The sequence below is a fragment of the Fusarium graminearum genome, chromosome 3 (assembly GCF_000240135.3).
Source record: "Fusarium graminearum PH-1 chromosome 3, whole genome shotgun sequence".
Classification (NCBI taxonomy): domain Eukaryota; kingdom Fungi; phylum Ascomycota; class Sordariomycetes; order Hypocreales; family Nectriaceae; genus Fusarium; species Fusarium graminearum.
The window spans coordinates 7,462,317-7,488,683 of record NC_026476.1 but is presented as its reverse complement, the minus strand read 5'-3'; the positions used below and the strand labels follow the sequence as shown (position 1 = coordinate 7,488,683).

The window sequence follows — 26,367 nt, the reverse complement described above, 5'->3', positions numbered from 1 at the left end:
TGACATCCACTCAGCATCATTTGGTTCCTGCTTACCCGCAGCAGCTAAATGCGGCCGGTGATGATCTGATATCTCACATATCTGACTCAGCGCACATCCTTGTGACCAAGCCAAGACAAACTGCATCACGTAATTCTCCCGTTCGAGCCAAATACTCCAGACGGTTCGGAGACAAGACGTGATGGCAAGAACAAGCAGCAGATTGTAAAGTTGAGGTACACGTATAGTGAAAAGGAACACATAAAAGAGCACACAGCGCCATTTGGCACCGTCCTCCAGTTCTCTCTCAGTCTTTCAATTTCTTCATTGTAAAAGCTATTACCCAACATGACCAGCACTCCAAAGACCAGTTTCATGCGCGCTGTTCAATGGGAGGGTGAACTTCGCCACATGTCCGTCAACATCATCCCTCGGCCCAAGCTCATCGACCCCGAAGATGCAGTGGTACGCATAACAACATCTGCCATTTGTGGTTCCGATCTTCATATCTACCATGGTCTTTTCGGAACCGATGAGAAGTTTGGCGTCGGCCACGAAGCAGTTGGCATCGTCGAAGAAGTCGGCCCTGCTGTTGACTTTCTCAAGCCTGGTGATCGTGTACTCGTCACAGGCTTTTCTGAAGACGGAAATCTGCTTCCCAAGGCGGCACTGGTTCCGACAGATCTTGACATGGTTGGGGTGGGCTTTGGTAGCTCTTTTCACAGTGAAGGAGGTCTTCAAGGTAATTTTACCTTTTCCTTAATAAGAATGTGACGTGGTCATTGACGAGAGGTTTTAGCTGAATATGTCAGGATGCCCTGGGCGGACTCATCTCTTGCCAAGATCCCACATGGCCTTGATGACAAGGAATGGCTTCCACTGACAGATATCTTCCCGACAGGCTGGACAGCTCTTACTCGTTCTGGCTTCCAGCCTGGCGACACAGTAGCTGTCTTTGGAGCTGGAGGAGTTGGCTTAATGTGCGCCTACAGCGCAATTATTCGTGGAGCATCTCTCGTCTACGTGATAGACCATATCCCTGCTCGTCTGGCACTGGCTGCATCAATCGGAGCCCAACCCATCAATTTTACCCGTGGTGGTAAAGCCTCTGAGCAGATCCTCGCGCTGCGTCCAGCAGGCGTCAACCGTGCTATCGACTGCGTAGGCCAATTCTGCCTCAATGAGAATCTCAAGCCGCAGCCCGATTTTATCCTCAGAGAGGCTGTCAAGATAACCACGAATGGAGGTGGTATTGGCATCGCTGGTGTGTACCAGGCCGGTGGTCCCGAAGGATACAAACCTGAGATCAACTTTGCGATACCCGAACTTTGGTTCAAAAGTTTGCAGGTCGGAAGTGGACTGGTCGACATCGAGGGGAATATTCGTGCTCTGGTTGACTTGGTCAAGAACGGAAGAGCAAGGCCAGGGTTCGTCTTTTCCAACGAGTATAGCCTTGAAGAAGCACCTCTAGCTTACCGTAGATTCGAGCAGCATCAGGAGACCAAGGTCATGCTGAAAGGTTCACGCAAGCTAGAAGATGACTCGTCGTTGGATATGATTATTGGCAGAAACGGAGTCAGCGACGCCAACGGGGCTTAATGTAGACCAGATAGATACTCAGGTATTGGAGGTTATTTTATGTCGATACGTAGTAATGCATGTCTTGGCGTACCGTACATTCCCATGATATTGAAAGATTGTAGGGTCGAGACTGGTATAAGACACTCCTCCAAATATTGCCGTGCCAATCACTTCTGTATAGTATCTAGTCTAAACTTAATACCAAATGGAAGAGAGGTTAAAAGAAGCTACTATCCATTTGTCTAAGCCTCTGGGAGATCACCGGCTATATGAATCCCCTTACCTGTACCCCGCTGCAGCAACGTGCCGTTATCGGTCAATTTCCTGGAAATTTATGGTGTTGGATCGCGGTAACCTCGTGACTCAGTATTTGCGGGTCTATGCCAACATTGTCAAGCATAGGGCGTGTCATCCGTCTTGCGAGGAAGTCATATAAGTTGCTTGATTTGCCCCAAGAATCAACGACCATTTCAACAATACAGTAACAAAATCATGACGTCCCCTCCAGTAGTTCGACAGGCATCATCTAAGGGTATCTATCTACATCCTGAACCATCAACTCGCCGACTGATTCTTTACCAGATGTTCCCCAAATCCTGACCTTTATTCGCGATGGCGGAGAAGAGCAATCTCCGGGAAATAATATAGCTGCGACAGAGGAGATGCTGTTAAATACACTGTATCTCTCTGATGTGTCAGATAATAAGCCTCGCTTCGGCAGACCACTTCTCATCTTCTCACCCGATGGGAAACCTGCGGGACTTTTGATATACTTTTTCAACTATACCACATGGTCAGCTGCACCTGGAGCCTGGATGGAGGAGATTTACGTCGTTCCTGAATACAGACGGCATGGATATGCCCGATTGCTTGTACAGGCGTTAGCAGCTATCGCTAAAGAGGCTGGTTGTATCAAGATGGAATGGCTTTGTCTTCGAGACAACGCGAAAGCCTTGAGGTTCTACGAGAAGTTGGGAGCAGTGCAGAAGGATGATTGGACTGTGCTAAAGGTTGACGAGGATGGCATTGGTCGATTGCTGCGGGATGTTTGAGTTAGACTGCTACTATAACCACAAGTCGTATCGTCCTTCAACGTCCTTGGGATCGACATCAGCCCCATTCTCGATCAATGACTGAGGGAGAATGAATGAATGAGAAGAATTTCAATGGCTATATTCAAGCGGAATAAGCCTGCAGGGTTCAAAAGAGGGACAGCAGTTATCAGGAATTGGGGAGTCATGATTGGAGAAGCTCACAGTCACTCGTAAGGCTGATTAATTGATTAAAACCGCTTATCTGCAACTTGTATTTATTGACAATTTCTTACTATAATTTAGCATTCAATAAAGTAGTCTTCCGAATAGTAAGAAACTCAAAGGGTTATTCGTATCACAGCTGCATATAGTGGCCAAGGTAACTAGTTATAAGAGAATTCCAAGATGATAAAATTAAAACTATCAGCAACTAAGACAACATGATTCAATACCCCATTGTCAGACCGAAAGCTTCTGGAAAATGCCTGAAAGAAGAGAACAACCCCATAGAGACCACTTAGTTGTGGTAGATGCCCCAGCGCATGTTAACACCTCCAACGAGTCCAGTCATGCTTCGGCAGCCCATGACACCGCTGGCGCCGACGAGTCCGTTCCACTCGAATCTCCTGATGGAATCGTTGATAAGGTCAATGATATCGGTGTTGCCGATGAAAGCAGCGTTCATGTTTGATCCGGCTCCCTGGGCTCCGAAGGCGCAAGTTCCGTATTGGACAAGCTGGTGGTGCTCACCACCAGCACCGACAGTCCACTTGCCGCCGCCGGCGATGTTGCGGGCGATTTGTTGACAGTCGGAAACCTTGGGGGAACCGCCGGAGGACTTGTTCTCGAAGGTGGAATCACCACACTGGTCTTCCTGGCCACGCTTCTCGAAAGAGAGGGCAGAAGGGTTTTGAGACACAGGCTGGGCAGCGGCGAGGGTGGCCATGAGGAGGGTGAGGAGGCTGGCGTTGAACTGCATTTTGATGGATGTGTACTTGAAAAGTAGAGGTTGAAGGTTGTGAATGTGTTGGTTTGTGTGTTGAAGGTGATGGTTTGAGTGAGAGAGTTGATGAGGATGAGAAGGATATTGGTATAGGTTGTTGCAGGTTCTTATACAAGTTTCGTGTGGATATTGAACCTCAATTTCGATAGAAACCAGCCTCTATGTCGAGCACCCTTGTTGCGTGAATACCCCGTGAGAGACACGACTGGACTGGCTAAGACAGCAAATTCACGACAATCCTACTCAGGTACCATGTGGCAACTCTGATGACAGTAGACCATTTCTCATCTCTGTATCCACCAGAAGGATCAGTTGAAAAAGTTCCGTCTAATTCAGCCTCTAAATTCCCTGCCCTTGAACATTTCTCTTAGCGAACATACGTCCGTCGGCCAAAATCAGGCCCGATTCGAAAGTCGCCCTATTACCCTGTGAATGTTGAACCACTACTACAGTACACTAATTCTCGCGTAACAAATGATCCAATGTTGGAATATCCACAGGAAGGATCATTTCCATAGTTTCCTTTTACACGTAGGGACTCGTGACTGGGATGGCCTGTTAGAACGATATCAGAAGGCAGGACAGGCAACATGTTAGCAAATGCGACACCGTGGTTGGCCACTCTGTAGATCATATACAAGGCTACTCGGTTGACTAAAACAGCGCATCGTTTCCACTCACGGCTCGTTAAATTCCTTGGGAAAAGTAGCTGTTGATGACAACCCTGTATGTCCCACCATATGGAGTCTCGGAGAAGACTCCGGGCTGGGCTCCTGTGGGTCATAGCCGAGCTTTGCGGGTCATCGGCTAACCCACTCGACGCCCTATGCGCCCAAGTCAGAGAACCATGAATATTCACTGCCATTCAGCTTACAAAAGACTCTGTTCGGAACTGCCATATCCAGACAGTCCGACAAATTGCAGAACACTCCGCTATAAGTCAGGATCTAGATGCTTGCATTTGACACGGCCCTTCGCAGAAACCAATTGGCCGCCCCTGGTCTATCTGAGAAGGAGCTCTACTTGTGTTATCCCCGGTGCCTGTAAGTGCAACGTTGCTGGTATTCATTTCATGTTAGCTCTTAGTCATGGTAGTATTGTAGGCAGGCACATCTATGAGTCAGTTATATCACTGCGAGTACGAGCATGGAGTATAGAACATGAGTCAGCGATTTATATTTCCAGAAGGATCACGAGTAAGATTTAACTCGTAGTGAAAGCTGGTTGATGAAGCAAATGGTGTCGAGAGACCCTGGCCCAAGTTCAGACGTGAGTGGTTGTGAACATTCTTTCAAGAGCTATGAGATACAGAAAAATATGTCAAGATTATTAAATATAATATGACGAGACTTTGAGGATTGTCCTATGTCTGGGGGACTACGAACTCGCCGCAGTCCATCATCATAAATAGGTATTCTATTTCTGTAGGGTAAGATTTGGAAGCTGCGTTGAGACAGTTGCGACCGCTCAGTGGCAAACCACGGACCATGTGGACGGATGCAGTATGCATCAACCAGAGTTACCTTGTTGAACGATCCCAGCAAGTGGCACAGTAGACTCAGTTTATGTAAACGCAACCAGCGTGGTTGTTTGGCTGGGGCCATAGTCAATGGCCAGCTCGAAAGCCTATGCCATTTTGGAAAAGCTTCGCGAAGCTGCAACTTTCCAACATGATATCATAGCACTAGCGCGAGTTCTTGAGTTTCCCGTCAACCAATATTCTTAACCCCACGATATGCTATTCCTAAGGACACTTGTTCTTAGTGGTGAAGCTGTGGCCCAGGACATCGTGGAAAAATGGGCGCCGAGATTAACATTGATCAACGGATGTGACCTGCCGAAGCCACAATCTGTGCTTTTGGTCCCATTACTGTGCAAGGGTGGTTGCCAGGCACGTTTAGCAATATTGTTGGCGGTGTTGGCTGGATTACAATGCCAGCAGATACATCAAAGCCTGCTGCTATTGGGGCGGTAAGAGAATTATTGATTGAAGGGCCAATTCTAGCTCGGGGGTACCTCAATAACCCGGGGAAGACTCCATCTTTGTTCATCGAAGATCTTCCTTGGATGAAGGACTTTCGCCCTGCTGGTAAGAGTCGCGTATAGGAGTTAGGTGATTTGGTGCAGTACAACCTAGACGGCACATTCCGATTCATCAGGCAAAAAGATACCCAGGCGAAGCTGCAAGGCCAACGTCTTGATCTCGGTGAGGTCGAGTTTAGGACTCGCCAGTGTTTGTCAGAGGTCCACAATGTAGTGGCCAAAGTCATCGTACCTTCTGGCTCCAATGCAAACTCTCTACTTGTAGCTTTCGTCCACCTCACCATGACCAGCGACGATAGCAACAACATGTTCTTAAGTCCCGCCGAGGAGCTTCTTGCCATCTTTTCCGACGCGCAAACAAAGCTCAAAGGCATGGTTCCAGGGTACATAGTGCCTAGGCTCTTCCGCATCGTCTTCATTCCCTATTAAGGCAGAATGGCTCAAGTTGTTCTTCGCAAATCCAACATACCCGTTGACATCGTCAAGTCGGACGATTGTTTGGTGCGCTTTACGGAATCCCTCTGCCAGAAAGACTCACGCAAGGCATAGATGCTAGGAGATCTTATTACCTGAATGATCTTAGTAAAGGGATCTGACCATCGAACCACACTCATTCTTCGCAATTCACATGCTCAATATGACAGCACGTCAATTTCAATACACATCATCGTACATCATGGCCTCATTGCAATTGACGTTATCACGAAATGATGATAGGTTACTCATTGTTGAATTGAATCCAAAGGAACTAATATGAATGATCTAAACCGAACCTTTCTGCGAGACCTGCCTCAAAGTCTGCATAGGCGATGTCACTGCCACAACGGTGGCGTGCGACCCAAAACGGACATGGACGGCCTCCCTTGGCTTCGGATCCCAACAGTAGAACCTCCCCGTTGACCGCATATGCTCCAAATCAATTACAACCAAACTCTCAACCGGCATGATTGTCTCGGTCCAGAACAAAAGGTACAATCCATCTCGTAGCTTGAGCATCTTGCACTTCTCCGCATCAGCAAGACCTCGCTCGGTTCCAGCGAGACAGTGCCAAACGAATGTGCCCTTGTTGAGGTATATGTGTTCGTATGCGTCTTTTGAGCTGTAGCGGTAGAGGATATGCTTGCCAATCAGGTCTTCGGTGGCGGAGAATGCTTGCACAGGTTGGTCTTGATAGACGGTGGCGTTCATGAAGACGGTGTATGTTCGACGTTGAGCGTCTTCATCCTTGAAACCAGATACACCAGTAATAGCCTGACCAGTTTCCAGATCGACTACCATCGTGACAACCTCGTTGTACGCAGGTTTGAGGAAGTCAATGAAGAAAACACCAGGTCTGACTTCAAAAGCTTCGTAATCTGCCTTGCCGGATTTGCCTTTGTCTTGGCCCTCAAGGATTGTCCATGTCAAAGAGTCGGCGGCGAATTCATGAGAGATCTTCATACCATTGTCAAATGTATGGGTGATAGTTCTGCTCTGTAGTTTGCCGGACGCAGGCATAAGGTGCTCCCGAAAACCGGTGGCCATGGCTTCCAGGGTAGGCCAGTCGGCGACTGGGACAAAGTTAGGGTTGTCCGAGACAGCTACAGATGGCATGTTGAAGAAGTACTTGAGTTATTAAAGATGAGTTGGGTGAGAAAATAATTTGTCTTGAGTTGTAGTAACTTGAATAATGAGAGATGATGGACGATTTTATATTTATCTTTGTCAATACTCTACAATGAATCGGACTCGGTTTGTCCATTCCGAGATCAAATGCCACCATATTTAGCATAAGTCTGAAGGTCATATAAGCCTGATAAGCATTGGCGCTTTACCCCACGGCGCAAAAATGAGCTATTCCTCAAATAGACTAAAAGTGCGAGGTCCCCGTCTAACTTTGGACTAAACACCAAGACACTTACTCGCCTGGTACTGGGTGACCCAATTGTTTCATTATTGTACTCTATCTACTGATATAATTACTTGTTTAGTATGTTCCTGTATTCCGACGCTCAATAAACGCGCAACTGCTCCATTATTTAATTACGCAATGGAAATGTCAAACAAACATGGAGTGGTTGGAGAAGGCCTTATCTGCTAAACCCTGAAAGTCCGCTATCTCTATCATGTCAGTTGGCCTGTCCTCAACATTCTAGCGACAGTCTATAGGTGATACCGGTTTTAAAGTGTGTCTCTTAAACAGTTAAATGATAGGTAGTTTCATCCGAGAATAGTCTCTAGCTTCTTATCGACCATTACATCAATCCAATGAATATGCATGCCAGGGCAGTGGCAGCTCAAAGACTCAACTACAATTGAGTCCATTTGCAACCAAACTACCTTCAAAATATCTGCTGCTCGACTAATCGTCTGAAGCTTGAGAGTCTGAAACGACTTGTAGAGTCTTTCCATCACATACTTCCTCCACATCATTATGGTCTCTGGGTTCATTGTCGAGTAAAAGCTAAGGGCGCTGCCAGCCGATAAAAACACAAGCGTTTGAATCGCAACCGTATGGGAATCTTGAGGGATAGCCTTTGTGATTTCTAGAATCTTAATGGCCAAGGCCAAGACCCTTTGAGAGTGTTGACACAGGTGGTCCAGTTCGGCTGGCGCATCTCTGCACATGAGTTCGGGAAATGTCCTGTAAAGTTCGAGTTGAGCGACGAGTCGATGACACTGGGCCATCTTCTCAAGATGATGAGCAGGAGTTGACACATCTCCTGTCTCTTGTATCTCAGCGACACTTGGAATCTGCATGTCATTGATACCCAGGATAAGTATGGATGCTTGTTCCAACACTGCGGGGTCCTTGCTAGAAGGCCCGGCGGCGCAAACAGTACGCTGGATACTTCTGTTATTTCGCACAAGGGTTATGCACTTGGCGAGATATATGAGAGCCTCCATACCGACTCCTGTCCAAGGACAGGGGTAAGAAAAGAATACCCGAGGTTGGTCGCCGAAGACATCGAGGTATGAGAGGTCGTCTAGATGCTGATCCATCAGGCAGGCAGCCATGACTTCCCAGTACACCATTGAAGAAATTATTAAGCGTTCCGTGCAGCAAGTTGGAAGTTGCATTTGGGTCAAGTCCCGCTCAGCTATCCAGATTGCGAAAAGTCGGCGCGCGCCATGCAAGTGGAAAAGACCCAAAGAAGAAGGGTCATACCAACTCTATACACATAATAAGCCACACATACTCTATCAAGACTTTCTTCTCCTATACTAACCGATGTCATGCCAAGAAGAATGATCCCGATAAGGAGATCATCTTCAACAGTGGATGTAGCGAGAGGCTGAATCTGGTTGAGGCAACCCTCCTCGTTGTATGGAATGTTTGTATTCCATCCAATGTCCATTTCGGCAATCCCTTTCGATATATGCGAGATTGCTTCCGTTTGGAACGAGATGGGTGCTGTCCCAGCACTTCCCAGCTGAGAAAGATGCGATGCGGATATTGCCATGACGCTGTTGAAGATAATGGGGGAACGGAACATCATGGTTGATACAATAGATCGGTATGGATTCTGAGGTGAATCATAGGAGGAAACCACCTGACAAATATTAGAGTAATAATGGGCTAGAAGGGACGATGCCTCGTCTTTGGGACAATACAGAGCCAGCGGCATAGAATCGTCTAAAATGCCATTGTGCTGACTACTTGAACCGTTGGGTGATGAATCAGAAACAGAGTATACTTCATACTTGGTCGACCATTTAATGGGTTTGCTATAACCTGGGCACGTAAGCCCCGACTTGCCGCAGCGGATGCATACAGGCTCTGTTTCATCGCATTTGAGTCTCTTGATACGTAAGTAATGTTAGGTCGGGCTGGTCATCTAATGCGGAGTTGTTGAGACACACCCTTTTCTTACAAGCAGCACACCCAGCTGCAAATATAATTAGCTACAATATCCGGTAACATGTCAATAGGTATTGTCCTTGAGAATGAATGACCTACTCCTTGATTTGATAGACCTACTATGCCATCCTGCTTGCGCCAAAGGTCGATCCATTATATAACAGCACTGTCTAGAGTGACGAAGAGTTATTAGTGTATAAACATCCCTTAATGGGAAAGTCGCATTAATGCATGTCCGCGACAAGTCATTTGTGTTTCTAATACATATAGTAATGGCAATCTTGCTGGTGGAGAAGTTAGATACCTAGATAATCTTCGGAATACGGAACTGAACTTCCGATTGGAATGTAACGTGGAAACTCCGATAACTTATCACACATGCTAATTGGTCAGCTCGGGCTGAACCTTGTTTATAAACAGTCATGGTTATTTTATCTATCTCGACTACCAAGCGCATGCGATAGCAAAGACAGAGAGGCGTCGGCAAGACTATGACATATGCTGGATCGAAAACAAGACATGTACTCGTAGCTCACATAGAAAAGCCATAGCGAATGCTGTACATGATTCCCATAGTATCTTCAACCTGTCCTAACAATTGCACCCTCATCCCGGTATCCATCCATGAATAACAACAATACCCATCTTCTAGTCGATCCTCCCTTCTAGCACCTCACTGTGTGTCAGTGGACCAATGTACCTCCGCTTCGCCTTGAATGGCCAATAGAAACAGCCAAACAAGAGTGCACTTCCAAGAACCACTGAGGCATAGTTCATGTTTGCCGCGCTAACAGGCCTGAACGGAGGAAACAAAAGGAAAACGCATGTAAAGGCCAGGTAAATGACTGCAATAACGTTGACAAACAGGCCAGATTTGCCTAGGCGCCAGGGGCCCCAGGTCAATGTTTCCGGTTGGCATAAACGGCGCCATATCAAAAGAACAATAGGAACAAGGTAAGAGAATTGCAGACTAACGACTGCAAGGGAGAGGATGGCATTGAAGGCGGTTGTGGAGCCGATATTGATAAGACCAAGCAAGATAAGAAGGAATGTGACAACAAGAATGGATACGGTGGGGATCTCGCGACGTTTATCGACTTTGGCGATCTGGTGTGAGAATGGCAGTCCTGTTTCTCCGAGTCAAAAATGGTGTGAACAATGTTTCAAGAAAACTTACCTCCGTCTCTTGCAAAAGCCCACATGACACGAGCCGCCGAAGTAATGAGCGGAACAGTCGATAGAGCCGCCATGGCAGTGATGGCACTAACCATGCATGTCGCTGCAGTCACACTACCTGTCATGTTGTAGCAAATCTGAATGATGGGGAAGCCGGTGGGTGTGTTAAGTGCCGAAGTAACATCTCCCATGAAAAACAAGACAACAAGAAGGAACGCGAACCCGAGAGGCCAATTCACCAAGATTGAACCAACCATGGCTCTGGGAACACCAGTCTCGGCCTTGTCCATCTCCTCGCTTAGATGCGTTGCTCCATCATAACCGATGAGCACGTAGCATGAGCTCAAAAGACCTATACTCCATGCAACAGCGTCGTTTGTCCACCCGGAGTTATTCTCAAAGGTTGTAAATACGAACTCGGGTGTATGCTTGGTAGGTGAAACAACAGCCATGGTTATAATGATGATGATGAAGAATCCAACATGGAATACCAGTGTGAACTTCTCGATTAGAGGAAGTGTGTTACTACAGAGGACGCAGATAGCGGCAGAGCAGATTAAGATTGCCCAGAAGAGCATTGTTCCATGCCAGCGTTCGAAAACGTAGTCGGGGTAGTTGAGGACAATGAGACCTTGGATTTGAGTCCCAGCTAGGAAGGGAGCACTTCCGGCAAGGGAGATCCAGCCGAGAGTTCTAAGGGTCTTCCTGTCAGTTTAGTACTTCTTTCTCCTTATTCTTGGTGACTCACGAAATGTAACCGGTTAGCCAGCTTAATAACGGTCTTGCTGTTTCTGGACTCAGTTTCGCAACGAAATGGTACTGTCCGCCAGCAGTTGGAAAGCTTTATTATGTAAGTTGCGCTGTCGAATATAGATCGTGCTTGTAGATCTCACCTAGATGCCAGCTCTGCAAGCGACATAGCGCCGCAGATGGACCCGAGAAAGGCAGTCATGGATCCATAGACAAGAGACACTGGCCCTCCGCTTACAAGACCGGCGGCAAGAGTACTGTATCAACGATACCAATTAATAACGGAAAGGTGAAGAAACTCGGGGAAATATCCATACCTAGATAAGGCTTCCCATGTGCACATGAGGTTCACACATGTTGCAACCATGGCCCAAAGAGAGAACCTGCGCTACAATCAAGAATATTAGCCTCAGATAATACTCTAAGAATACTATCGCACATTACCTTGACTTCTTGTGTATAACCATGACGCTCCAGGTTCTGACTTTCCGGGCTTTGCTCGCCCAGATGTTGTTTTTCAGTATCTGCGTGAGGAATTTCGTTATTCATGATGACGATTGACTTGACGGGATAGCTGGTAATGAAATAGAGAGTCGTTAATTCACGGTGGTCTCTAGCCATTTATGTGTTGAGAAGGCGCTCTCCTTATCTCAGCATGCCCGCTATCAAATCTGTGCTATAGATGGCTAAGACGGTAACCCCAGATTAGGCTAACCATGTTGAGAAAAAAAGTGCGAGTGGTGATATGTGCTAAGACGAAATAGAGTGTAGTAGGGGTTCCCCGCATTTGACAGTGAGATACGGATACTGTACCTACAATCATTCCGAATGTTCAATTGCAGAGGCCACTTCAGCCTAGCTTGACTCAATTTCTCATTTTAGAAACCGGACGTTTCGGTTTCCAGTGATTGACACAGATATGACCGCCGTGGAATTACGGAATGAAGAGAAACAAAAATGCAGGAAACATAGAGGACAAATGCGAGATCAGTTCGTTAACCACAGGTCGACACACTAAGGATGATATAAGTGTCTATAAGGTAACATCCTTACCTTTACACCTTCGACAAGGTCTTCAGTGATTCCCTCAGATTCGAGTCAGTGGAACTCTGCGACATTGTCTCCCACAGCACTCCTTGGCCCCACGGCACTCGGTTTGGCAGTATTGTGACTCACCAGAACATCAATGCTGATAAGCCATTCCCGGTTGGCGGCGCTCAACCTTGGATGAGAATCTTTCATTAACACAAACCTCCTTCCCGTGTTTCAATCTCAACTATTCCCCGTGGACAAGAACTATCGATCGGATTGATCGCATCAAACTACACCCTGAGTGAGGTACACGCTCGACGAGTTGCTCAACGCCTTGGAGAAATGATTAACAGCATAGCATCATGTCCTCATACACATATGTCTGAGTATGTTTAGTTGCGCGTCTATCCCTGTAGCAAGTTTAATTATTTATGTTTATAATTTGCAATCTTGAGCAATGTCAGTAGTAAAAGGTTATTGTGGCTTCCTTGAAAATAACGTGACTTATTCGATGCCATAGGATCATTGATACGATGGTCTTCTTGGTAGATGACGGGCGAACTCTGGCTATTGCATGTTGAATTCTCTTTTTGCCAATTTTGTATCTGTTCTGGAACTCAAAATTTACACATCGTAGTGGCAGTACCTCAAGCAAGATTGTACATATACCGTCTTTCCCGTTGTTTTCAGCACATACGACCATACCTACCAGAAAATACGGGATCCCGTCCGCTCTCCCATAGTCAAGCTGGTAAGGGGCGGATTAGTAGTTGGGTCGGTGACGACCAGCGAATCCCCGCTGTTGTATGTAAATTCTCTTTTTGCCATTTATTTATCCTGTAATGGAACTCAAAATACCCACACTTCGGCTATGAGTGACCTTGCAGCTAGGTTGCATAAGAACCGGTAGTGATTTAGTGGTTGATATAAATATTAGATCATTCTTAGTGTATATATGGCCTAAGAGTGAACTAATAATTTCATCTGTACTGCTCCAAGTCCCTATTTTTTAGTGACCTACCTGCCGTGGTAATGCTTCAGGGCTTTAATCTGGATGGCTGGTTACACTAGAACATTTGCATGCGGACTAATTTTTGTTTGGTCCACTCGTAACTTTCAATTGAGTGTCTCGAAGCATGGCCGTAAACGGGCGAATACAAAGACAGGAAAACTCTCAGAAGGAATGGCGCCGAATGTTTATGCTCATGTTACCTTCTTTTTCCTTCCATATTGCCTGGTATTGGGAGACCGAATGTCCCGACAACGGACACGCGACAAGCCAGCTGTTGCATCGTTGTTCTTTAGCCATACCCACGCAAAGTCAATACCGCAAAGGGCTCTCGGTCACGCTCAAGCAGGGTTGTCGCACAAATTCGCATGTTTGTCATAAACAAGCTTTTTAGCGTCACTAATCTACTGTCCAGCCATCCAATGAACAGGTAAGTGATTGAGCAAAAGGGCAGGGATGAAACGACAGCATACATCATCATTCCACGACATTACACTTCATTCATTGACTAATAATAACACAATGGAGATCAGTTTACGATCCAACATTCACCGCATTTGTCTCGTTGCTGTATGAGGCATTTATCTCATTCGACATGGCCATCAAAGCGCGAAATTTGAACCTGCGGCAATGCTGTTCCAGACCTGATCTTCTGTCCTTTTGTAGCGCACTGATTGTAGCAGACAAGTATCGCTGCCAGCTTACCACTAAGCCCAGAGACTGTGGTGGTACCAGATGCAGGGTCTTTGTGCGGAGATCCCTGTCGATCATCGTGTCCAGCATCATCACCAAATCAGTCTGGGCGGCTTTTAGATGACCATGTGAGACACGATCCCACATTTCCGGCGGCCTCTTGTCTCGTCGGTTGTTTACCGCCAGTCCAAGGGATGATGCTCACGATAGAATGGTGAATTATTACAGTGTTTATTGGTCTTGCGCCAACATGTGCTACGCTGCATCTTATGAGTGGCACTGGTCCATAGTGTCATTGGTAAAAATAAAGAATAGCAATGCTCGCTGTGTATGAATATACTGTGATGTGATACAGGCAGTTGTTGAGCGTAGAGGAAACCTAGAGTACAAGAAACGTGAACCGATCAAACTCCTCGCCAAATCGCACAAAAATATAAAAATAATTTAATGATGGCAAGCAAACTATAGACCTCGTAACTCGTGATTTTGTCGTAAAGTGAAAGTCATCCTTAGGCTCTCTCAATAAATGCCGGCGATGATTTCTTTACCGTCGAAGTTGTAAAATTGACACGGCTTCAAACATGTCAGTCTCAGTTGGGCTGTGGCGGACAATAAACTCACCAGAGAGGACAAGTGCGAGATCGATTCGTCAACCACGGATCTATACACTGAGGATGATACAAGTGTCTGCAAGGCAACATCCTAAGCTTCACGCCCTCGACAAAGTCCTCAGTGCATATCGAGCAGGCTGTTGACACAGAGTCGCCCGGTTGTGCCCCGGCGCCATCACTCCTGGGTGATTCGCGGCATATATTCTGGATAGTGAAGTACTTTCGTAGAGGTAGCAACTGAGCACCATGCTTCCGGGGTTTCGTCTGATCGAATGGCGGTAGGTACACGCGCGCTGGTGCGGCTATCTGCTGGGAGTGTAGTTTGGAATCGAACCTGATGATGGGCATGCTTTCCACCGTATCTTTCCCCAAGCCTGAAATGACATTGTATCTCGGGAGTTGCGCTTCTATCGACCGACGAATCGCCTGTCCGCGGATGTTTCTATGGACGATGCATATAGCGGCAATGATGACGATGATGACAACGCAAAGAATGGCCGCCCATACCGTTGTTTTCCGATTGTCGTTATTCGTATGTTCGATCGTGTCGGAGTCTTCTAGTTGAGCCATGGGTGTTATGATAGTGCAAAACTAAAAATGTCAAAGATGGTAGATGTGGGAGGACAAGTCGCAATGGCACGTGTCAGACCTTCGCTTCAGGCGGGAACAAGACTCCTCCCTTGCGTTTCTGACATGGCGCCTGTTCTGTTTTAAGAAATGCCGTTAATTCGCGCTCATGGAAATGTTCGAAAAGGTCTAGAAGCACATGCTTACTTTCATCAGCTCAATTTCGTCATAGAATGATCGTCATGGGTTTAGTCGGTGAGATTTATAACTGTTACGTACAGCGAAAAACAGAGGGCTTAGGGGGCCGGGCGCACTAAAAACTGGGTGATCAGGTGCTGAATGTCTAGCCCGGTGGGGATGTTACAGCGCTCAGACTGGCTGGGATACGATCCTTGTTACCACGACTACATCTGACGACACTTTTACTACAGCTGTCTTGGAAACATAATTCGATACATGTCACGGTGGTAAGGAAAGCAATTATTTAGGCAGAACAATAGTGTTGATTCAATACCTGTGTTATCTCCAGCGCGCAGCAACAAACATAGCATTGAAATTGCATCAAAACTCCGAACAGAATGCGTATAAACCCATATCAGCTGACCATTCACGTCGTCTTCCTCCCGCTGGATCTCGACGTATCAAGTTGTTGTGAACGTATGACCTGAGAGAAAGCTCGTGACTCGACTGCGACACGAGCGCAGGAATCTAGACTGGTGGTCATTGTAGTTCCATCCTTCTCAGGCAAATACAAGTCGAGGTTTTGCTTAATCGTGTACGCTTTCGGGGTGAGGCAGTCGGTGCTCATTCGATAACCTCTGCATCAGGGTCAGTAGAGTACCCAAAAACTGATAAGAATATGGCGTTAGGCAAGTGGAATGATGCAAGACGTTTGGGCTTACAATGGATTGCGAATGGAAAGGACACCGGTAGAGTTGGTACAAAGAGGGTGATCGGCAGTCTCTCTTTGAGACAATCTACCAACGTTCCACAAAGAAATGCAACTTACCCTTTCTGCAGGCTCTATATGTATAGAACCCAAACATGGCGAGGCCAATCGCAATCCCCAATGCGCTCATAACCCAGATCTGGCTATTCTTGGCATTAGGAATACTTGTGATGTCGAGTGCCATATTGGGCTATTTGTCGAAACTGTGATGGGTGATGGTAGTGATAGGAAATTTGATAAGAAATTTGATAAGAAATTTAATTAGTGGTGAAAGAAGGAAAGGATTCTAAGTCGGGTCGGTTATGATATCTTATACAGCTGTCCGTCAGGAAGATCTAAGCCATTGAAATTTCTATAAAGTTATTGAGTAGAGAGTTGAGGTAAACTCCACTTTAAGATCATAGGGTTTCGTGACTTGCGCAGTTCCAACTTCTCTGACCTACCAGGTCAAGACTTTCTCAGGTTATGATAACATATTTTCCCGACTTTCTGCTTCTTGCTAGGTTTTTGGCGTGGCAATACGTGTAAAGATGGCACTTTGTAATCATTTGGGCCATTGCGATACTAGAGTTCCTCGGCTCAACAATTCTGTGAACACCAGCCTTGAGGTTCTTAAAGTCAACCTGTCTTTTGTGAGTTGGCATCGGACTTTGTACACAAAGAAAACGCCAAATATCAGGCTTCACCTCTGTACGCGTCCACAGAAACTACGCCTTATAGGGCTGTTCAAGGCTGTAGAGTGTGACTGAAAATGAACCTTCATCAATGTGAGAAACCTTATAGGTCACACGACTATGCTTCAGAAAGTTTGAAGGTCCATTCAGACAGCGCATTTACACAAGCAAGCCATAGTCCACACTTTGTACACCTCACAGATAAGTGTTTCCCCTAAAGTGTCACGTTCGTTTCCAGAACGTTCTCTCGTCAATCAGTGAGTATCAGCTATGTCGCTCCTGTACTGACAATACCAATTTGAATCATGTTTGGGTCAAAGCCAGACGACTTGGACTATTATATATATACGTAAACTACGCAGCTTGCTACTAATCACTACCTCCACTCATCATTGAGAGTACTGGTACTCCCACACTTGCTACCCGTCAAAGCTCGATTGTTGGGATCACTCAACCACGTAACTTCGCCACTGCTAGTCTTCTTGATGTACTTGTACTCAAAGCTTGTATCAGAAGGAATCTTAACCTTTGTGCTCCACACACCCTCAGTACCCTCCGTAAGCGGAATGCCGTCCTCAGGTGACCAGTTGGAAAGTTCAGTCACGGAACCAACCACGTAAACTTTCTGACCAGACGTAACTTGCACGTTCTTGACAGTGAAGGTGATGGTCGTGTCACATGCTGGAGCAGCTTGGCAGACGGCGGGGACCTTGTTGGCGCTGCTCTCGCCCCATGAGGGGGATACAATGCCGTCGCGACGTTCGGTGGCGCTGACGAATGAGGCGTAGGACCAGGTGAGGTGGACAGCGGACTTGGGAGCTCCAGTGGACTTGTCAAATTGCTCAGCTAGTGAGCCATCGTTGGGAGTGTATGTCTGCACAACTGCGACGAAGCCATCGGCGTAAGCCTTGGCTGACTTGATGATCTCCTTGTATGTCTTGCTGTTCTTGGAATAAGTTCCCTTGGAAATCTTGGGGACAATATCCTTGAAGAAAGACAATGACATATCGTCAACAGTGATAGCTCCAACCTTGTTCCACTGGTAGACCGCGGCGTAGAGCTGTTCCGCAGCAGCAAGAGTGGCCAGGTACCAGGGGTTGCCATCATAGTACACGTCCTCACTATATCGACCGACAGCGGCAGCCTTTCCTTGGCCTCTGTTCTTGTTAACGCCATAAATTGACCTGAAAGAATCGACGACGGCCTTGTGGTTCGCAAGAGCTCTGGGTGAGCAAGGCTGGAAGGTCGAGTCGGTGCACTTGGAGTTGGGATCGAAAGTGTGAATCGAGGAGAGGATGGAGTTGACGTCAAGGCCCTTGCGACCATCCTTGACGTTGATGTTAGAGTCGATGTATCCACCTGTCCAGAAACTCTGGAGGAAGCACAGAACGCGAGGAGCGTTGGTGACACAGTCGGGGCAGGACTTTCCGAGTTTCTTAGCCAGCGCTGCACCCTCGACAAGAGTGCGATGCGAAGCCGAAAGCGTAAAGAAAGAAGATCCATTGACCTCTTCCCAGAGATCGTAGCCAGTACGATTCCAGAACTTGGTAGTATACGCAAGATCCTTTTCAATGACTGGCCAGACCTTGTTCAAAGCCTTGGATCGCTCGCCGTGGGAAATGAGCCACTCTGCGTACAGCGTCAAAGCGGTGGCTCTGAGAGGTGGGCCGTCGCGCTGAGGTCGACCCCAAGATCCTGTGAAAGCAGTGAGATTCACGTGGAACTTTGGCTCGCCGAGACCGCCTGATTCTGGACTGCCAGATGGATTTGTGGTTCCCTGTAGTTTAGCCTGTGCAGAGACATATTCGTCTATCTTTCGTTGGAGAGACTTGTCACCGTGGATGAATCTCTCCACAATGACCTTGTACGTCAAAGCTGAATCACGCGTCCAAGTGTACCAATCTAGGATGATATTAGTGCATGAACAAGGACGAGGTAAGATGTTTGCTGACAATCAGGATCTTCTTTTGATGGGCTCGCGACAACAGCGCCAGGTGCCGCACCCTGTGCCCTTTTCCCATCAGCGCCAATGTTGGCAAGGACGCCCTTGATAGAAACATCAGCTTGTTTGTCGATAAAACGCTCGAGTGAGTTGTCTTTGCTTGGTGATGCAACGACTTGGCCTTGCCACAGGGCGGCACTGGCTGCCAGGCCATACAAGACTTTGATAAGCATGTTGGTGATAGCAGTGATTGATATGCAGTATATTGATCTGTGATGAATGATCTGGCTGGTCAAGACATCATGAAGGACCTCTACTGGCTATATATCAAGACTCGGGCAACAATGACGACTTGAGCAAAACAGGAGCTTCCGCCCTCATTGGCGCTATTATATAAATTACGCCGAGAGCAGGCGCCAGTGTTGAACCAATCGAAACAAAAACCCCAGACATGGAATCTATCCTCCTTCTCTTTTCTGGGGTAAGTTCCCCAATCCCCCGCATACTTGGCCCTCTCCCGGGTTTAGTCTGGTCGATCGCATCGGTCCTTCTCGTGCAGTCTATTGAAGTTTCGGCTGCGGCGTGATGGACGTTTTTCGGGCCTTTTGGACGTTAGTTGGCCGTTTTTCATCTCGAGATGCCTTTTTGTGAATAGTTTGTTTGTTCTTGGTTAGGGGATCATCTGACGATGAGCATCACATGGTGATTTGGATGCCGCGGTTCCAGGGCGTATCAGTCTAGCCATATTGGGGAAACAGCTACAGCTCAGCTTTGCTGCAGGTAGCTGGGACGGGACAGACCAGAAACAGCTGCAATCTCAATGTCAAGACTATGACAACGAGATATTCAACGACAACAACGGTTACCAGATGCCTCACTGGCACCACTACTAGTATTTCTCAGACAAGCTCTCCTTTAGAGCAAAGTACATTGATGACAACTCGTACTTTTTCGGTTGGTAGTTTGAGCAATAGCGTCTGCATCTAAGTCTGGCTGTTAGCAAAGCAAAGTTCTGGATATAGGACCTAAGATGGCGGTAATATTCAACAATCACAGATTACGTAAGGCGTGGTGGCGGAGTGGTCTAACGCGATAGACTAGAAATCTATTCTCTTCGGAGGCGTCTGTTCGAATCAGGCCCACGTCGTATTCTTTTCTTTTTTTGCATTTATTATCGCCGGACATAACGATGTTTCATTTTTATCTTTCCATTTTTTCTTCACTCGATTCATTATACAGAAAGATGTAAAAGCTCAGGCAGACAGAAATAAGCTTGCTGTATTAAATGATGGTTAATGTAACTGAGAACATCATCAGTAGTAATTTTCATCCACAGTTACTTGCAATTTCACATCACGACACAAGTTCAGACCGGTTCTTTAACATGCATGAGTGTATGCAATTGCAATATCCATAAAATTTACAAACACACTGTAAACACGTTCCAAAATCCATTAAACAATTCAACGCCAATATTCGCCGACCCATGAAACCAATACACGTTTGCACGCTCCGTTCTACCATGATGAATGCCATCGATATCGTCCTCTCACCCGAGAAGTTACCCTGTTACCCAGACCAACCAGAGACACCAGTTAAAACAATGCATGAAATAAAAAGCTGCGAGCTCAAGGAAGCCTCATCATTCTAGTCTTCTTGACTTGAGGACCCTCGTCGCCCAGGTACCTGAATGTATACAGACTGCGACTGTTAGTGAACTGTAAATCGTACGTGGTAGAAAAAATACACACCTCCAATGCAGATTGCCAAGAGCAATATTCCTGCATCCGTTGACAAACTTGATCACGTCTCGATCAACACCCTCGCCCCAAAACGGAAGGTTTGCCATGGCAGTGTGCCATCTTCTGTAGCAGTCGTACAGCATCTCGCCGATCTCGTCGGCGGCTTCCTGGTCCGTCATACCCTGGTCCCTGAGGATAAACATAATGTTACTGTCTTCGCCTTGGATGAGATCTTTGCGGTAAGAGCAAAGGTCGTTTTGCCTGCCCGAAGTTAGCAAAAGTCTAAATCAGACAATATCACGGAACGTGTCTTACAGAGTAACTAAATCGCATGTGATTCGTGAGATGGCTTCAAGAGAAGGATGATCCATGACGTCTTGCGGCAAGTCAATTCCCTCGGCGAACCTGCAATTACTGAGTCAGTTGACGTGTCCTCGTAATTAATTATGAAACATTCCCGGGTGGCAGCCAATGGGTGCAAATCTCATCAGCCAAGACAAACCGCCGCTAGGACCACAAAGGGGTGAAGACAACCCTTAGCCCTGGCATTGCCGGAAGGGCTTACCCGAAAGCAGAATGCTTCTAGACGTTTGCGGCCTCAAAGTATCCGTGAAGAGAATCACGATGGGGAAAGAAAGGGGATGGATGAAATGAAATGAACCTACTCCATAAGTCCGATACAGGGATACGCCCCGACGCATCCGGCTCTCATATCCATGTATTCCTCAACGCTCAGTCTCGACGCGGTGTTCTGGACGCCAACCTGCTGCAAAACACCGATACAGTACATGGTGAGGTGCTTCTTCCATCGGTACTGTAGGGCGGGACTCGCTCGCTGTCTGAAACGGTTCCAGCATGATTGCAGGGTATGGCGCAGGGGGTTCTGGTCGGGAGATACGACGGGGTGGATGTTGTCAAGTGTAGCGAGAGTGTAAATCACCTCTTCGGCTGCCTTGATGGGATTGTTGGCGAAGGACCCTTCGTCAAAAGCTGTTGGTTGTTAGCGGATATTCTTGTCACCACTTTTTATGCATGCATGCATGGACGGACGGCGCGGCCCGATGGTGGCTTGACTTTATGGGGGGCGTGTTTGTTGGTTCATAACAATAGTGGTCAAGGCTATAACTTACGGTCGTCGAATGCGAAAACCCATCCATTCCAGTCGTTCATTAGCTTGAGCGTTTCCAGATCGGCGTTGGGGGCACAGATGGCGCTCATGTAAGCAATATCCAGTCGGCTCCAGATGCTTGCAGTCTTGTCGTTCATTCGCAGCGCACTGTACGACATTCTGTCAGCTATCATATGGGACCAATGCACGGTTATCTTACTCCTTTAGCCAAGCATCTGACAAGGCTTTTGATGTTTTGTACATGGGGTTGACATCCGGTTCGACAGCCATGATGGACGAAAACAAAGCCTCGGGCAACCTAATCCATCGGCCATCAGCCAGCTCAGGAATATCAACATGGTCTGAGCAGATGCTGGATGGGCTGATGGGGCCACCTGCGCAGCTAGGCGGCGGTGTGATGATGGAAGGGACCATGATGATGTCGTCAAGCTGTGGAGTGTGTTGGTCTGCAGACAAAGATGGTTGTTGGTCAAGAGAGTTGATCTGATTGAATGATGAGAATGAGCAACTTCACGAGGGAACACGACATGCTTATAGGATTTCGGAAACCGGAGAGACGTACGGATACCATTGCCACGGAACTGGAAACTGGAACGACCGGGTTCTCGACAGCAAGGGGGGAGTTTCTCGTTCGTGAGGCTATTTAGTCGTCTTTGCTTCTTTGCACGTCCTCTTACGAGCCTGATGAGCGGTGATAGCGAACACAAGACCAGACTTTTGACTAATAACTCGGTAGACAAGGACATCGTCGCTTCATGGCCATGGGTCAAGACAAATGACGTCCGCGGGCGGATATAGAGGAGAGAACTAAGCTAGCCTGTGCGGCAAACAGCCCAATAATCTATCTTTAACATACTTTAAACTGGGACAGTATCGTGAGGGCAGATACACTATAGGATGGTTTACTACTATCACAATCACAACTCGGTGTGAATAGGTATGAAGAGCAGCATATTCCCTCATGTTGGATCACAGACGCTATCCCGTAGAATTGCACCATCCCGTGGCCTCAGAGATGGCCTCCCGCAGTACGGCCCGAGAATCAAAGGTATTGGGCTCGGTGAGGTGAGTGACGAGAGAATGTTGCCCAAGACGACATAATTGGTTGACTTTGGATGGACCAGCCCCGTAGGGGTCAGTTGCCAAGGACATACGTACATACAGTGCTAAACTGCCAGACTACCATGATTAGTTTCCCTTGCTATCCCAGGGGGGAAAGCTAGAATTCCCTTGTTGCTCCATTGTCCTAGTTTAGTTGAGGCGATGCATTCCACGAAACCTTTTTCCTCCCATCAGAAACCTGCAAACGGGTGCAAGAAAGAAAAGAAACGAGCCTAATTTAGCTCTGTTCTCGCTTTTTTTTTTCGGGTACCAAGGCCAGACCATACCAGACCTGATCCATGCAACCCATGCGGGCTGTAAACAACGTTCGCTTCCGGCTTGCAAAAGACTGGGGACACAATCCCTTTTAGCTCCACGCTATCCAAGAACAAAGTGGAGGACCGTGACAAGGAACAGGGGCCAACATGAAGAAAAAGAAGAAAAGAAGGTCAGGGAAAAAACAGCAGCATGCCAGCAAAAGTCACTGCACCCCGAGTTTAATAACTGTACCGTACCACTAGCTAGCAGTCTAGTTAGTACTTGACTACTGAATTCCCCCCTTTGGTGTACTTGTCTCTTTTCTCGCACTAACATTGCTGTTCTGCCCGCTACCGAGAGACATAAGAACTCTACGTACACGAAACCACCCCCCCCCGAAACTGCGAGACGACAAGTAATACGAGGCGAGGCGAGGCGAGACAAGACGCAAATCGGGTTATACAAAATCTCCGATCAGACATCCATACAAAAGCAAACATGCCAACAGAGAACGGTCGACCGAGAATACAGTATTCCAAGCTAAATTCGTCGCGTGACGAGGTGCGCTTCCTGGAAATCGAGCCAGCGAATAGCATCAGCGAACAGGTCGTCTGTCGCCTTGTCACACTGCCTCTTAGCCGCGATGTCGAATTCATCGCCATATCATCGCTGCTAGGCGACCCCACAGACCAAGAGAGGATCAACCTCAATCGCGTGGCAATCCCCGTCCCGGTCAACATCTCCCTCGCCCTCAAGCACGTACGCGCCGTCTTTTACCCTGCAGTCACAAAGTCCAGCCAAGAGAACCTGGGCGGCCAGAGGGAGAGGGAGAGGCGATCGCCGTCGTGGTTGAGGAGTCTGCTCAGACATTTAGGAGGGAGGGAAGCCCAGGATCGTCCCAAATTGAGGGTCTGGATTGACTGCCTCTGCGTCAACTCGATGGACTCGAGGGAGAATGCAAAGAGCAGAATCATCATGTACCACGTGTACCAGCGTGCGCAGATGGTGGTTGGATGGCTTGGCCTCAAGAGCCCCCAGACCGACGAGGGCGTGCAGCTGATCCAGGCCTTTGACAACGCCATGCCCGCGACGTGGCAAGAACCTGGTGATAAGGAACTCCACCCAGAGAATTACTCACCTCAACACGAGTGGGCGATCCCCATCATCGACCTCTTTGACCCTCAAGCAGCAGGTGGGCTCGGCTGTGCAGACTTTCTGGGTCGTGACTTTTTCCAACGTCGCTGGATCCTTGAAGAAATGGCCATGGCGCGCGTGCCAACATTCCTGATTGGCGATGCCATCGTCTCATGGAACCAATTACTACGCATGAACCTCGCTATGGAGGAGTTTAAGGATTACCCATCCAATGTCTGCCCGGCATCTACAAGGGCGGTTGTTCACGAATTCCCACTGGGTACAGTGCACGCGCTACTGGACGAGTTCGAGAAGAGGAAGCATATGGCCAAGATGGAGTCTCTAAACAGCAACTCGGTGACAGGGAGTGTCACGAGTGCAGATTCAATGAATTACCAGGATTCCAATCCTAAGTGATGATCGATGACGACAAGTGGGAAAAAAAAGGAAGGAAGGAAGGGGAAAGGGAAAAATAAAAACTTTTTTTTTATCGGGAGGGATGGGACGAGGTTATGTTTACGTTGTTCTTGGTGGTTTCGCCGACATGTCTTGGGTGCCTGAGCTAGGTGTTTGTTTCCTCTTTTCTCATTGAAGAATACCCAATCTTTTTATTTATTATTTATACCAATTCAAGTTCTTTTTTAAGTTTCACGTTAAAAAGATGATCATACATGATGCATATAGCGGTCAGTCTGTGCGTTGCATGGTAGATCACCGTCGCAGGCTCATGTGTTACCCATAGATAGTAGCTCGGTAGATGAGGTCTTCAAGTACCGCCTCACGTGTGTTTATTTACGTGTGAGTGTGCGTGTGCGCGCGCTCGCTCACTGCAGCCTCAGTGCTCGGCGAGCCCGAGCGTATGGTTCTGTCCATGTGGTCGCTTGTGAAACCAACAAGTCCCGAACCTACGGCATGGCGATCTTAATTAATCTATCAATGATGACCAGTAGCTGTGCCATACGAGCGGTACTGTATGTACTGTAACGGCACTACCCCCCCCCCCCCCCCATGGATGAATGAAGCCTAGCTGGATTTCTTCTAGAAGGCCTCGCTCGTTAAAAATTCCAAAGCCTCAACTTACCGCCAGGATTGTAACGGGCGCTAGTGCATTCGAGGCTACCATATCCGACAACTAACGAACCTTGAACCCTGGGAACACAGACGGTTCAGACGGCATGCCAGCGTGGTATTCTTTTCTCTCTCTCCACAATCAATCAGTCTTTACGAAAAGGAGTGTACAATGCTGACAGCCAAGGATCAGGGTGAATTGAAATGTCCTTGGCGCTGTACCGTTCAACTGGGTAACCGTTATTGCTTTTCTGACACCGTCGTGAACTAACACAGTCCCCCCACAACTCGGCTCCAGCTCAAAGGAGGCGAGAACAAGACATGACAGTGTGGGGATTGTGAAACATGCTCGCTGTCTAATCAAACTGTGTTATGACACGTCGCTCAAAGGGGCAACCCGCAAAAGTCAGTCACTGTGCTACTGAGCTCAAGAGCAGGGGGTCAATGCTGAGGCCTCAGTTCACTTTAGCGCGCGCCATGGCGTTGGTAGAAGCTCGAGAGCGCTAATTGACTCGTAACAAGAGACGAGAAGTCTCCTCACTTTGTCATTGTCATTCGCACGGCAGTGCTTCTGCATCTAGACGCAGCGTAGCCCGTAACTTACGGTGTCCAACCCTGCTTATCCCGCTCTGACCGAGCACGATATCACTGTAGCATCACTAGCAAATGCCATGATATGACCTGCACTTTATTAAACCTTCGGCACAAGACCCCATAATTGAATAGCGGTGGGCAAGTGCCAGGTAATCTTTAGTAACCTATCCGTCCACCAGTGTCTGATCACGGGACGTGACAGAAAAGCAGGGTGACGTATTGATCTTCACTAGTCACACATCGCTCAGGCTTTTGTAAGAATTGCTTTTTCCTTTTTACTTGGAACATGTCGCTTCGGTCAGTGAGAACTGAATTCGGTGGCTTTTCTCCGGTCTCAGGTTACTCGTATGGAATGCGATATCGGCCGATACCAGTATCCGACAGGATGGCAACCATACCGAGTTTCGGGCACAATGTGAGCGATCAGGTGTGAGATCTATATTTCCGATACAGAAAA

At 47.5% G+C, this 26,367-nt stretch overlaps 13 protein-coding genes and 2 non-coding genes across 15 annotated transcripts; 7 read left to right on the top strand and 8 right to left on the bottom strand.

The window, feature by feature from the left end:
• Positions 1-327: 327 nt before the first annotated feature.
• On the top strand, positions 328-1,578 carry FGSG_11316 (uncharacterized protein; the record flags this gene model as incomplete). The annotated part of the gene is made up of 2 exons (XM_011327626.1): positions 328-721; positions 779-1,578. The coding sequence occupies 2 exons, from the start codon at positions 328-330 to the stop codon at positions 1,576-1,578; spliced, it is 1,194 nt and encodes a 397-aa protein (XP_011325928.1).
• A 474-nt stretch (positions 1,579-2,052) lies between these two features.
• Positions 2,053-2,612, top strand: FGSG_11317 (uncharacterized protein; the record flags this gene model as incomplete). The annotated part of the gene is made up of 2 exons (XM_011327625.1): positions 2,053-2,092; positions 2,143-2,612. The coding sequence occupies 2 exons, from the start codon at positions 2,053-2,055 to the stop codon at positions 2,610-2,612; spliced, it is 510 nt and encodes a 169-aa protein (XP_011325927.1).
• Positions 2,613-3,111: 499 nt separating this feature from the next.
• Positions 3,112-3,573, bottom strand: FGSG_11318 (uncharacterized protein; the record flags this gene model as incomplete). Its single annotated transcript, XM_011327624.1, has 1 exon — positions 3,112-3,573. One exon carries the CDS (start codon positions 3,571-3,573, stop codon positions 3,112-3,114), a length of 462 nt encoding a protein of 153 aa, XP_011325926.1.
• Positions 3,574-5,529: 1,956 nt separating this feature from the next.
• FGSG_11319 (uncharacterized protein) lies at positions 5,530-6,069 on the top strand (the record flags this gene model as incomplete). Its single annotated transcript, XM_011327623.1, has 2 exons — positions 5,530-5,686; positions 5,735-6,069. 2 exons carry the CDS (start codon positions 5,530-5,532, stop codon positions 6,067-6,069), a joined length of 492 nt encoding a protein of 163 aa, XP_011325925.1.
• Positions 6,070-6,402: 333 nt separating this feature from the next.
• Positions 6,403-7,233, bottom strand: FGSG_11320 (uncharacterized protein; the record flags this gene model as incomplete). Its single annotated transcript, XM_011327622.1, has 1 exon — positions 6,403-7,233. The coding sequence occupies one exon, from the start codon at positions 7,231-7,233 to the stop codon at positions 6,403-6,405; it is 831 nt and encodes a 276-aa protein (XP_011325924.1).
• A 606-nt stretch (positions 7,234-7,839) lies between these two features.
• On the bottom strand, positions 7,840-9,635 carry FGSG_11321 (uncharacterized protein; the record flags this gene model as incomplete). Its single annotated transcript, XM_011327621.1, has 4 exons — positions 7,840-8,793; positions 8,850-9,173; positions 9,484-9,509; positions 9,602-9,635. The coding sequence occupies 4 exons, from the start codon at positions 9,633-9,635 to the stop codon at positions 7,840-7,842; spliced, it is 1,338 nt and encodes a 445-aa protein (XP_011325923.1).
• Positions 9,636-10,129: 494 nt separating this feature from the next.
• On the bottom strand, positions 10,130-11,956 carry FGSG_11322 (uncharacterized protein; the record flags this gene model as incomplete). The annotated part of the gene is made up of 6 exons (XM_011327620.1): positions 10,130-10,608; positions 10,659-11,350; positions 11,406-11,498; positions 11,551-11,664; positions 11,725-11,795; positions 11,852-11,956. 6 exons carry the CDS (start codon positions 11,954-11,956, stop codon positions 10,130-10,132), a joined length of 1,554 nt encoding a protein of 517 aa, XP_011325922.1.
• Positions 11,957-13,134: 1,178 nt separating this feature from the next.
• FGSG_20069 lies at positions 13,135-13,250 on the top strand. Its single transcript, XR_893034.1, has one exon. It is a non-coding gene; the product is annotated as a 5S ribosomal RNA (ribosomal RNA).
• A 325-nt stretch (positions 13,251-13,575) lies between these two features.
• Positions 13,576-14,261, top strand: FGSG_11323 (uncharacterized protein; the record flags this gene model as incomplete). The annotated part of the gene is made up of 3 exons (XM_011327619.1): positions 13,576-13,818; positions 13,864-13,878; positions 14,166-14,261. 3 exons carry the CDS (start codon positions 13,576-13,578, stop codon positions 14,259-14,261), a joined length of 354 nt encoding a protein of 117 aa, XP_011325921.1.
• A 389-nt stretch (positions 14,262-14,650) lies between these two features.
• Positions 14,651-15,322, bottom strand: FGSG_11324 (uncharacterized protein; the record flags this gene model as incomplete). The annotated part of the gene is made up of 2 exons (XM_011327618.1): positions 14,651-14,714; positions 14,763-15,322. The coding sequence occupies 2 exons, from the start codon at positions 15,320-15,322 to the stop codon at positions 14,651-14,653; spliced, it is 624 nt and encodes a 207-aa protein (XP_011325920.1).
• Positions 15,323-15,926: 604 nt separating this feature from the next.
• Positions 15,927-16,452, bottom strand: FGSG_11325 (uncharacterized protein; the record flags this gene model as incomplete). The annotated part of the gene is made up of 3 exons (XM_011327617.1): positions 15,927-16,135; positions 16,222-16,296; positions 16,329-16,452. 3 exons carry the CDS (start codon positions 16,450-16,452, stop codon positions 15,927-15,929), a joined length of 408 nt encoding a protein of 135 aa, XP_011325919.1.
• Positions 16,453-17,318: 866 nt separating this feature from the next.
• On the bottom strand, positions 17,319-19,117 carry FGSG_11326 (glucoamylase precursor; the record flags this gene model as incomplete). The annotated part of the gene is made up of 2 exons (XM_011327616.1): positions 17,319-18,844; positions 18,895-19,117. 2 exons carry the CDS (start codon positions 19,115-19,117, stop codon positions 17,319-17,321), a joined length of 1,749 nt encoding a protein of 582 aa, XP_011325918.1.
• Positions 19,118-19,949: 832 nt separating this feature from the next.
• On the top strand, positions 19,950-20,031 carry FGSG_20806. Its single transcript has one exon. It is a non-coding gene; the product is annotated as a tRNA-Ser (tRNA).
• Positions 20,032-20,512: 481 nt separating this feature from the next.
• On the bottom strand, positions 20,513-22,169 carry FGSG_11327 (uncharacterized protein; the record flags this gene model as incomplete). Its single annotated transcript, XM_011327615.1, has 6 exons — positions 20,513-20,570; positions 20,636-20,887; positions 20,942-21,031; positions 21,292-21,616; positions 21,757-21,902; positions 21,955-22,169. The coding sequence occupies 6 exons, from the start codon at positions 22,167-22,169 to the stop codon at positions 20,513-20,515; spliced, it is 1,086 nt and encodes a 361-aa protein (XP_011325917.1).
• A 1,443-nt stretch (positions 22,170-23,612) lies between these two features.
• FGSG_11328 (uncharacterized protein) lies at positions 23,613-24,665 on the top strand (the record flags this gene model as incomplete). Its single annotated transcript, XM_011327614.1, has 1 exon — positions 23,613-24,665. One exon carries the CDS (start codon positions 23,613-23,615, stop codon positions 24,663-24,665), a length of 1,053 nt encoding a protein of 350 aa, XP_011325916.1.
• Positions 24,666-26,367: the final 1,702 nt, after the last annotated feature.